This window comes from Acanthochromis polyacanthus, chromosome 3 (assembly GCF_021347895.1).
Source record: "Acanthochromis polyacanthus isolate Apoly-LR-REF ecotype Palm Island chromosome 3, KAUST_Apoly_ChrSc, whole genome shotgun sequence".
NCBI lineage: Eukaryota > Metazoa > Chordata > Actinopteri > Pomacentridae > Acanthochromis > Acanthochromis polyacanthus.
Genome location: NC_067115.1, coordinates 13,984,543 through 13,995,807, shown reverse-complemented (window position 1 = coordinate 13,995,807; position 11,265 = coordinate 13,984,543). Strand labels below are relative to the sequence as shown.

The following is an 11,265-nucleotide window of genomic DNA, read 5'->3' as shown; positions in this document are numbered from 1 at the left end:
ATAGAAATGAATTGTTCTAGATATTGGCACAAGAAACTTTGCTTTTATTGAAAATGTATATTAGTTCCAAATATGGATTATTGGCCTTTTTGATTACTAGTAGTTAGTGTCTGTAGTGGGCATGAACAGCTATCCCTGTGGAATTAAAAGCACTTGGAGATGTGTTTATTTCTTTAAATGAAATTGAATGAATGAATAAATAATTTGCTGATAATTTTTATTCTCAACATGGGCTTCTCACTGAAGAATCGATACAGTGATATTGTTGTAGCTTGGGTGCTTGTCTCATTCATTGTGGTTTTGTCTTGTTGACTGCTGTTGGACGAGATGTTTGTTTTGTATTGTGGAAATTGTCCTCCATTGTCTGCAGCATCTTTGTCTTGTAAAGTGTTTTCTACAGCCTGTGAGAAGGCCTTACCTGAGTATTACCTGTGTGATCCCTCTAGTGGCCAGAGACAAAATGATACAGATACTCAGACCTAGATGCATAGACAATTTATTGATCCGGGGCTTCCTTGAGTTTAAAATAAAGATTAAAAACAAACTAAGCATGCAGAAAAATATAACTAAATGATGAAAAGAATGCATACAAGGACTATGCAGACTGAATAGTATTGTAGAGCAAAGACAAAGGCCTGTTAAAGTGATGATTACAACTATAATTACTGTATAATTAGTCTGTTTCTTTGTCACCACACCCTGAAGAAGGCACAAGCCCACACATGGTGGTGTGTGTTTCTGTAAGCCTCTAGCCCACCAACATAAAGACCATTTACTTTTGGCTTTAATTATATTTTGATCGGAATTCTCACACCTTTCTTTATCATTCTTTCCTTCCATAGACTCTGGTGGTTTGAGGGACACCAACAGTGCTTGTTGCTTTTCTCCTGTACATGACCAGTAATGTATCCTGGTGGTCTTCTGGTGTTTGAAATCCTTTCAAAATGAAACACTTAAAGTTTCCTACCATCTAACCATCTTCAGTTTTTTATTTATTATTTTCCTGAATAAGGTTACCAATCAATCACAGGGCCAACACAAAGTAAAAAAACACTGCACACTCACAAAACAGGCCAATATAGAATACCCAATTAGTCAGTTAATAATAAATACATCCTTGGACTGTGAGAAAAAGTACCAAGAGAAAACCCACGCAGCCACATGGAGAACACACAAAGTCCACTAAGAAAGGCCTTAAATTGGAACCCATGGCCTCATAGCTGTAGGATCACAGTACTGGATGTAAATATTTAACTGAAACATTAATACACCTGCTGAGGTCCCGTTTGCTTCCAATTGATGCCTGTGTGCCAGATTATTTCCTCTGATCTTAACAATTTGCTGCAGCCGAACGATCAGCGCTTTTAAAATTGAGACTTACACGTGCAATTACGCACATGGCAAAGCAGCAGCACGTTAGCACCGGATCTGACAGCATTAAATGCTCTATACTATTTCACTACATACCTGACAGATCAGCAATTTCAAACAAAATCCCAGTTTTAGGGTGAAATTGCTTTAAAGCTTTTCTGGATGAATCCTGGCCTCCATCAGACCTGTCAAGTCATCCTTACGCACGAAATTACATTACATTGTCTTAACTGGAACGTTCTGGCAGCTCAAATAAAAGTGGACCACCTCACCGATCTCTGACTGAAGATCACACTTTTGTCTACTCATCATGACCAAATAAAACCATGTGCTTCACTATTCCAGGGAGTGAGGGGCGGAGCGAGCCGCAAAACAGGAAGACAACGAGGGTATATGACCTGAGACGGGTTCAACGGAGGAGGGCAGAGCTTACAGGAGCTGACTGATTTTCGCTGCACAAACCGTAAACTTTTCGAGCACCTGCAACGATGGCTGATGGCAAGAGGTGAGAACATGCTTATACTCGTTTGTTGTGTCGTTTATAAGTGGAGTTACGAACTAAACAAACTGCATTTGTCAACTTTCAACCTTCACCTGTAGCCTCAGTGTGAAACGTAAACAGTTTACACTTTACACTATCTTTAATAAGGTTGTTTACACAGTATTACGCAGCGCAGAGTAACGTGTGACCGTGTAACTTGCCGTTATTTCCGACTTTGCGTTAGCTGCGGCTAGCTAACACTAAGTTAGCACCTAGCTAACAACCACTTTGATCTGGTCGTGGCATTTCATTATCAGTTAATCATTAATTTATCTATGTATTTCTTCTTCCAAGTAGCTGTGCAGATGGTTTCTGTCAAACCTCCGTTCACGTGGACGTGAAGGTAACGTGACGTGCATCACTCATCATGCTATGTTAGCGTAGCTCAGCAGCTGCTACTACTGTAGGAAAACACTGATTTTAATGTAAACATAATTCTGTCAGCGGTAGATGCCGACTGGTGGGGATTGCATAGAGGATTAAAGGGGGCTTACTCAAATTTAAATGCGTTTAGAAATAAACAACATAAATAGATTGATTTTTTTTAAATGCAATTTTTTTGAGTTAAAAGACTGCCTAAATAAATGCCCTGAATTTATTTATTCCTCTCTCCAAGTACATCAACTTTTCCTTAGCTTGTCTCTATGATTTTTCATTTCTTCTATGCATTTCTCTTGTTTTTTTAAATATGTCTATATGCTTAATTAGTCCAAAGCATAGACTGTGTGTATATATATATATAGTCTATGGTCCAAAGCAGAACTTGATCAACTGCAGGAACCAGACAGAAGCAAACCATTCCTATCAAATCTACACACCACCAGTTATTGGTGTTAATCTTCTATCATCTCCATGCAATGACTCCTCCTATACTCTTAGCATACAGACACAGTAATAATAGTTTTTAATGAAATCAAGCAGTGGAATAATGAAGACATAAATGCATGTTGAAGTACATTACATAACTAGATAACTTTAGAAATACATAAATGGAAAAAAATACCATAATTGAATCAAAAGTCAAGCAGAAATAATAAAGAAAATTATTATAAATAAAAGTCTTTGTATGGAAATTTAGCAATAAATGCAAGAGAATCATCTAATTGTATCCCTTTTCCCAAAAAATATGTATTTGTTTTTGATTAATTCACCTGTTGAATTAATTTATTCATTACTTTATGCTTAACCCCTTTAGTTCAAGCCAGTTTTATCAAAATTTCCTCATGGAAAAAAATGTCCAAATTTAGACAATAACAGCTGCAAAACTTTCAGGCCTCAACAACAATTTCAGGCTTTGTGCATCAAGGACATTTGGGACAATTTTGAAATACAGCCCTTATTTTTTTACCAGCAGGCCAGGATGCTGTTTAATATTTCTAATTGGGATTCATCACAAGTGTGAAATGGAAGTTGACTAACAGATTTTTACAAAATGGGCCAGTCAGCTGCGGTCTACCCAAATTGATATAACACAAATGAAGCACAACAAATGCTATATCAGCTTTTGTCATAGTAGTACCAGGCAGAAAATGTGAAATGCTTGGTAACCTTTGAAATGCTGCCATAAATTTACAGTTTTGTAACAGATAAGGTCTGGTACCTTATCTGTTATAAAACCGCAATCTGCCTGGCACAATAACCTCCAGGGTGCGACTGGTTAAGTAAGTTTCCATTTTCCCTGTGTCATTGTATGACACATAAATATGCTTACTCATACTTTCCTCAGTTCACCCTCATAAATGCACAGATTGCACATTTATAGAATTCTGTCGTTCAGTTCGGCAGCTCAGCCTGTTCTTATTAAAACCTCATTCTTCACTGCTTACCTACCTGCTGTGTGATGATCAGCTACTATTGCCAGCCTTTCTCTGTGGATGCAGGATTACTATGGCAAGAGGCTGCAGACCCAGAAGGACCTGCAGACCAACGCTTGCCTGGCTCCGACCCGGCCCGTCCCTTCCTTCATTCGCGAGGCTCTGAAGAAAGTCCACCCTGAAGTCTCTGACAAGTTAGTGGGCTGCTCATGCACACTCTAGTCTTGTATCCACGGGGCAGAAATCTCACTCTGGTAGAAACAGAGGTGTTTCCTTTTTCCCTTCAGGTACTACGGCTGTGGTCTGGTAGTGCCAGAGTGCTTGGAGGGCTGCAGGATTCTGGACCTGGGCAGCGGCAGTGGGAGGGACTGCTACATGCTGAGTCAGCTGGTGGGCGAGAATGGACATGTCACCGGCATTGACATGACTGAGGGCCAGGTAACGTGCACCAGCTTACTGATTGATTGCTGCATCTTTAATTCATAGTTGAACTAGCATTACCACCTTGCAGTTCCAGTTTACATCCATGACCTCTGACCTTTTGGATATTAATTACCACACACTTTAAGTCTTGTTTGGCGGCTACTGGTTGCTACTTTTACTGTTTAATATAACCGGAGGAGGCAGACACTTCTGTGTTGGCAAACCTGCAAATGGCAATCAGTGTGAAAGGTTAGCTAGTAAACGGTGACTGTTATGAGGCTTATTGAAATCAGGCCAATGATTGAGTGTTAAATTACGCTGGGATGAATCAGGACAGTAATACTACATCCCAGTGGAACTTGTGATGGCTGCTTTTGCAGATTTTTTTTTAACATTTCCATATGACATCGAATGCAAAAAAAAAGCATCGAGCGTATGGCTGTGCTGATGCTGATCATTGTCATAGTTAGCAGATGTTTTCTTTTTTTACAGTTAAAAACATGTTGTATGAGGTCACAGTGACTTTTGACCACCGAATTTTGATCAGTTCACCCTTCAGTTCCAAAAAATGTGTTAAATTTTAAGAAATGTCCTGCAGGTATTCAGAAGGAATTGTTCATGAGAATAGTATGCATGGATGGATGGACAGAGAACCTGAAAACACATTGCCTTCATCGCCAGTGTAGAGGCATAAATGATTTTCATGTGAACTCAAAATAGCTCCAAAACGGCAGCATGAGCTTGTGAAGAAAAACTCTCCCACTTCTGTATTTTTACAAATCAAATTATGCTCCTCTGTTTGTGTGTGTGAACTGCCTAAATGCAGCCAAACATTATAAACTGTGGACAAATAACATGCCACATCACTGTTAAAAATTAAATGTACACCCAGAAGAGAGACTTCAGCTCCGTTTCTTCTCTTGTAGCTCGAAGTGGCCCGGACATATATCGACTACCACATGAAGGAGTTTGGTTTCAAGAAGCCCAACGTTGATTATGTCCAGGGCTACATCGAGGCCTTGACTGAGGCCGGCCTGCCAAAGAACTCCTTTGACATCATCATGTAAGATGACTTCTCTTACCTCTGTGTGTGTCTAGATTTAATGCTGTGTAAACACCTGGCAACTGTTCTGAACATTGTTGATTTTCTCTTGTCGTGTAGTTCCAACTGTGTGGTGAATCTCTCTCCGGACAAGAAGCGTGTGCTGGCTGAAGCTTACGACGTACTGAAGGTGCACTGCTTTTCATTTTACAATATTATTAAACCGTGAATCATAAACCGATTAGTTTACATTGAAGTTCACCTCCTGCACTGCTCCACTGTCGATCATTAGGATGGCGGTGAGCTGTACTTCAGTGACGTCTACAGCAGCGCAAGACTACCAGAGGAAATTAAAACTCACAAAGTGCTGTGGGGTGCGTCAGATTAATATACTGCTGCCATAAAAACCACAGGCACCTGTCAGAATATCACAATGTGGTTTATCTCGGCAGGTGAGTGCCTCGGCGGAGCGCTTTGGTGGAAGGATCTGCTGCAGCTGGCTGACGAAGTGGGTTTCAGCCCCCCGCGGCTGGTTACAGCCAGCATCATCACCGTTGATAACAAAGAACTGCAGGACGTTCTGGGTTTGACACTCTTCTTTTTTTTATCGCTTATGAAATTTCTTTTGTGTTTTTCCTGATATGCTAGATTAGGAACCATAATTTATGTTGAGTTGCAGGAAGAAACGGAAGATTTTAAACTAAATGACAAAGATTCTCGTGGTTTATTCCATCTTAAATCATCAGAGGCCTTCTACTTGATCATCTCGGGTTTACTTGAAACTTTTTCATCATATATTAGAGATATTAAACTGATATAATGATCGGTTTTTGAGGGGTTTTGTTAATGTTTGCTCAAAGATGGATTCTTTTTTTTTTTTTTTTTCATATTTCAACTTACCATGACCTCCAGTTATTTGATCGACTTGTCAATCAATGGTTGGATGGGAAATAACAGATTTAAGGCTTTTATCTTTAATAGTTACTGGGATATTGTCATTTAAACAGCCTTAAATATCAATGTGCTGAAAATAGGTTGACTATTTGATACATCATGCAAAAATTTTACAGATATTGTTATGAACATCCATATTTTATGCTCTAAAATTTTCAAGCAAATCAAAGATGCTGAAGCAGAAATTGGTCAAAAAAGTTTGATGATTTGACTCAGAGTGACCTGATTGCAGCAAATTTTTGGTCTAAACAACTCTGAAATGAAAACTATTTTAAAATTGCACATCCCAAATTTAAAGACTAAGCTTAGAAAATAGTTGCCCGCATGTACAGGTGTTTTCACTTGTTATTAAACATCTGCTAAAGTTGAAGAGAACAGTGACTTTATTAGCTTTGTGGACCAATAAGGCCACACTGCACACCTGTACCTCTGTGTGATCTGCACATATGTGTTCACTTCATGAACATTACTCCTGCCAGTTCTTTCTACTTTTAATTTACCTTTAACGAATTCAATACAATTATTTCATTTCTTTATAATTCATATTTAGATTACTTTACACTTCCTCAGGGTAAGAGAGAAAGGGGAGTGCAATGGGAAAGTACTGCCCTTGACCTCATGTTATATATAACATGTTGGTAGTCCATATGACTATTAACAGATCATTTTCTCTATTTTTTGTGGACAGCCTTTGACAGACGGTCATGTGTAAAAACAACAGGTGAAATTTGTAGATGATGTGCTCCTGCAGTTCTGCCTGAGCCGTAACGCTCACGCAGGCTGTAAGTGTGCTGAACCAAGGGGTACAAACGAAAAGCAAGAGATTCTGCGACCGTTACACACAGGTGAAGTAAGCATGACTCAGCTGCAATAGACGAATGAGAGAGATGTTGATCAAGCAGGTTTACACGCTCACACAGCAGACTAATTAGCTTTAATAAGGAAATGTACTTGTTGGGGTGGAGCACGGGCATGTAAGGTCAGAGCAGGGTGATGGGGTCACTTGATGGAACTTCAAGAGTTATTGCACATCATAAATCAGGTTATAAAACACTAAACATTTTGTAGTCATAATGAGAGTGCAATAATCTGGCCGTTACCATCAGTGGTTGTTGATTCTGTAAGATTTACCAGGAGTCCAAAATGCATTTTTAACATCTGCCTCCTGAATTTTGGAGCAGGGTTTTTTTTTTTTTGTTGTTGTTGCATAATTAAGATCTTTTTTGCTTCAATAGACTTAATTCGTGCTACACAGCTCTGTTTAATGATTAGCAATTTCTGATGACATTTTATCTGTCCTGCTAACACAGGTGACTTCAAGTTTGTGTCTGCCACATACCGCCTGTTCAAGATCCCCAAGGGCAGTGGCAAGGCCTGTCAGACCATTTATAATGGAGGCATTACAGGTGCAGAGAGCAGCTTCCAGTTCGACTGTCATTACACCTTCAAGGTTTGTACGTCCTGCACTAGAAGACCATGCAGTATGTATACTACCATACTGTACAGCACACCAGAGATAGGTTTAGTATGTCTCAATACACTGTGTGTCAGAGATACCTGTCCTGCTACATCTGGTCAGATTTTGAAATGTGCATTCTGAGCCACGATCCTCTGCACAGTTACAACACGTGCGAGAATAAACAAACTTCAACTGCTAAGAGGGCACAAACAGATTATAGCTCATTTTGCAGAACAGATTGCGACAGTCAAAGGATAAGACACATTGATATGATGAAGTCTGTTCCAAATGTAAGCATACTACACGAAACGGTACAAACTCTGTAGCTGTGTTGTGTTCTTAACCTACAAGAAAAAGTATGGGATTTGAAAAGCAGCTCAAAAGTCTACCTCTCATGCGCTTTAGGTAATGGAGGTCAATTCTGTGTGTATTTCACAGGCCAATGAAGTGGTGGAGGTGGATGCAGAGGTGGCCAGCATCCTGACAAATTCCAGATTTGCAGAGAACTTCACCTGCCAGCCACCAGGAGGCTCCTCTGGCACCTGTGGAGTCAAACCTAAGGTCAGTGTCATATTTAAATTCCTGGATGTAAAACTATCCGGTTTCTGAGCACTAGAGGTCAGTGTGTTTCTGGTGTCAGTTTGAAGTATGTGACACACCCAGCGAGGCCCACTGTCACACTACGCACACAGTTGCATGCACGCACATACACACCCCCACAAACACACACACACATGTGTAGACAATGCTGTGGATTCTCATACTCGCATACGCGCTCAAACATACATACGCACACATCCTCATGCACAAGGTCAAGCAGCTGTCTTGGAGTCATAACCAGACTGTGGAGCCATGCTGGGGAACCTTGAACAGGAAGGAATGTTCTCTTCTCAGCTAATGGAATGCCATCTTATCAGCTCTTGTGGTCATTCAGTGCACACACACGTCTAATAACATTTTGAAATGAGTACCCAAACCCATTAATCACCCCAGGACACTTTTTTTCTGCTACTGAGAGCCTTTTGAATTTGTGGAATGTACTGTGAATTAGAAATCGGGGTGACAAAAATATTAAAGTTTGTTTCATGGTTTAGCCTTTGGACTTCTCACCTGAGGTAAAATCAGGTCTGAGATACTTTTTTTCTAATCAGCAAAATTCTGTTGTGATAACGGTAATAAAAAGCCTTTGATCCTGCTTATCAAAGCACAGCTACTGTGAAATGCTGATTTTTCATGAACAACCAGCATCTGATAAAATTGCCATTGAGCTGCACAGCAGGAGTAAATGCAATAAAACTCTGTATATAAAAGCTTGCATTGTCCTGTCATTTAGAATGTGTAGCATATTAATCAGCTTCAACATTTTACAACCTTGTCCTCATTCTTTACAATGATCTTGTATCAGTTATTATGTAATATTTAAAGGTAGAGTATGTCATTTTAATTCAGTTTTGGTCAAACTCTGCAAATATCTCTTCATGGTCCCATAGCTGTCCAAATAAAACATCATGTCTGCACAGCTCTTGCTCTGTAAATGGAAAACAAAGTTGCCACACAACACTATTTCAGTGTATTCTGTGCACATTTGTGTTTGTGAGGAGGAAATGGAGAAGGGCAGACCAGGGGTAAAGGGACAGTTAAGGGTAAATCTGGAACATAACCATCTAAATATGCTAATTAGCTAGATATCAACAAACTTTCTACAGTCCACCTTTAAATAGAACTTTGTATATAATAATCTCCAAATGCTGTCTGCTCTGTTGAACTCTTTGATACAGGTAGGAATTGTGGATCCTTTTGATCTGGCCCTTAAGTTGGACAAGCAAGGCCAAGGTTCTACCACTGGGGGATGCTGCGGCCCACAGTCTTCTGCCTGCTGCAAATAATCGTGGGAAGAGCACTGAGAAGTACAGGCCCAGCATCATACTGTATAGTCACAGTAGTTCACCTGTGCTGAATTCATGATGCCTTCTGCAGTGTAATTACGCTGTGTCTTAACATTTCTTGTGGGGAAAAAAAAGAAACTAATTCTTGTTCGTGTACAAACATGTTGCTTAATGATGCACTTTTCCCTGTTAATCTTTTTCTAAAACATCAATTATGCTGGGAACATAAAATGACCCCGAATCAGTGTTCAAATCATCTTAAACAGTTTTGAAAACTGGAAAATACTTAAAATTTTTGTTTATGACTTTTGTTTTTCTGTCGGCCTACAATGTTTCATAAATTCACATTTATTGTAAATCACACCTTCAGCTGGGCTTTTCATTAAGAAATGATACCACTTGTGTTGTAATGGTGCTGCAATTAGTCATTTCATTGATTTATTTGGGCAGTATATTGACAGGTTTTGCATTTAGGTGGGCTTCATACAGTGTCCTAATTAATATCTGCTTTAATATGTAAATTAGAATGTTATTGCTTTTCTAAAACAATAAATATTGACAATCAACTAAATATCCTTTCTTCATTTTAGATTCCTCATACTGTGGGTTCTTCTGTGTCTTTAAAAAGCTGCTGGAATTATTCTAACAGAATTATCAATGTTGAAGGACTGTTGAGTTGACTTTATAAAGAAAACAGCAGCTGGTTTAACACTTAAATCCAAATATGCATTTCTGTTTTATAAAATTATTTTTGGGACGCAAGTTTGTGACTTGGTAAGTCAACTAAGACAGTGTTCACATATTCCAGTGGTATATGTGACATTAAGTCACTGTGGATCATAAGTAAGTTTCAACATTTCCTTACATAATCATATAATTTTGATCATATAGGACATTTAATACAACCGGGGTTGAACTAAGGTGATGCACATCTAATCAGTCAGGCAGCAGCAAAAATGTGTGCAAAATAAGACAGGTTGAAGACTTGGTAATTCAAAATAAAATGGCAGAAAATACAAAAACGGGTCAAAACAAGATGGCAACATGTGCGAAGTTTCTGAAATGAATAAGGTAAGAGATGTTCCAACAGCTAAAGTGCATAGTGCAAAAATACTTAAGTACTGTTAATACTGTATCAATATGAAATAAAGTTTAAAAAGTTAATAATAGCCCAAAGTATTTGAAAACATGAGTATTTTGGGATTTTTCTTTAGATCAATATGGGACCATTAGTTTGAACAAGCAACCTAATTAATTAAAATTAATACAAATTTTAAAAATTGTATTGGACATACTAAATGATGTCTATCTTATATTGCCAAAAGGATTCGCTCACTCATCCAGATAATCAGAATCAGGTGTTCCAATCACTTCCATGGCCACAGGTGTATCAAACAAGCACCTAGGCAGGCAGACTGCTTTTAGGAGCTCAGTGAATTCCAGCATGGAACTGTGATAGGATGCCACCTGTGCAACAAATCCAGTCGTGACATTTCCTCGCTCCTAAATATTCTACAGTCAACTGTCAGCTGTATTATAAGAAAGTGGAAGTGTGTGGGAACGACAGCAACTCAGCCATGAAGTGGTCGGCCATGCAAACTGATGGAGCGGGGTCAGCGGATGCTGAGGTGCATAGTGCCAAGAGGTCGCCAACTTTCTGCAGAGTCAATCGCTACAGACCTTCAGACTTCATGTGGCCTTCAGATTAGCTCAAGAACAGTGCTTCAGCAGAGAGCTTCATGGAATGGGTTTCCATGGCCGAGCAGCTGCATCTA

General features: G+C 39.2%; 1 protein-coding gene across 3 annotated transcripts; it reads left to right on the top strand.

Moving 5' to 3' along the window:
- The first annotated feature begins 1,714 nt into the window (after positions 1 to 1,714).
- Positions 1,715 to 10,061, top strand: as3mt (arsenite methyltransferase). 3 transcript variants are annotated; one of them, XM_022205873.2, is made up of 11 exons: positions 1,715 to 1,876; positions 2,210 to 2,255; positions 3,793 to 3,920; positions 4,014 to 4,164; positions 5,076 to 5,212; positions 5,312 to 5,381; positions 5,484 to 5,565; positions 5,644 to 5,775; positions 7,456 to 7,595; positions 8,043 to 8,165; positions 9,383 to 10,061. In XM_022205873.2, the coding sequence occupies exons 1-11, from the start codon at positions 1,860 to 1,862 to the stop codon at positions 9,488 to 9,490; spliced, it is 1,134 nt and encodes a 377-aa protein (XP_022061565.1). In that variant the 5' UTR covers positions 1,715 to 1,859; the 3' UTR covers positions 9,491 to 10,061. The 3 variants fall into 3 exon arrangements, with proteins under 3 accessions (XP_022061565.1, XP_022061557.1, XP_022061574.1); XM_022205865.2 differs by having other exon boundaries at positions 1,728 to 1,876; positions 2,207 to 2,255; XM_022205882.2 differs by lacking the exons at positions 1,715 to 1,876; positions 2,210 to 2,255 and having other exon boundaries at positions 3,787 to 3,920.
- The last annotated feature ends 1,204 nt before the right edge of the window (positions 10,062 to 11,265 follow it).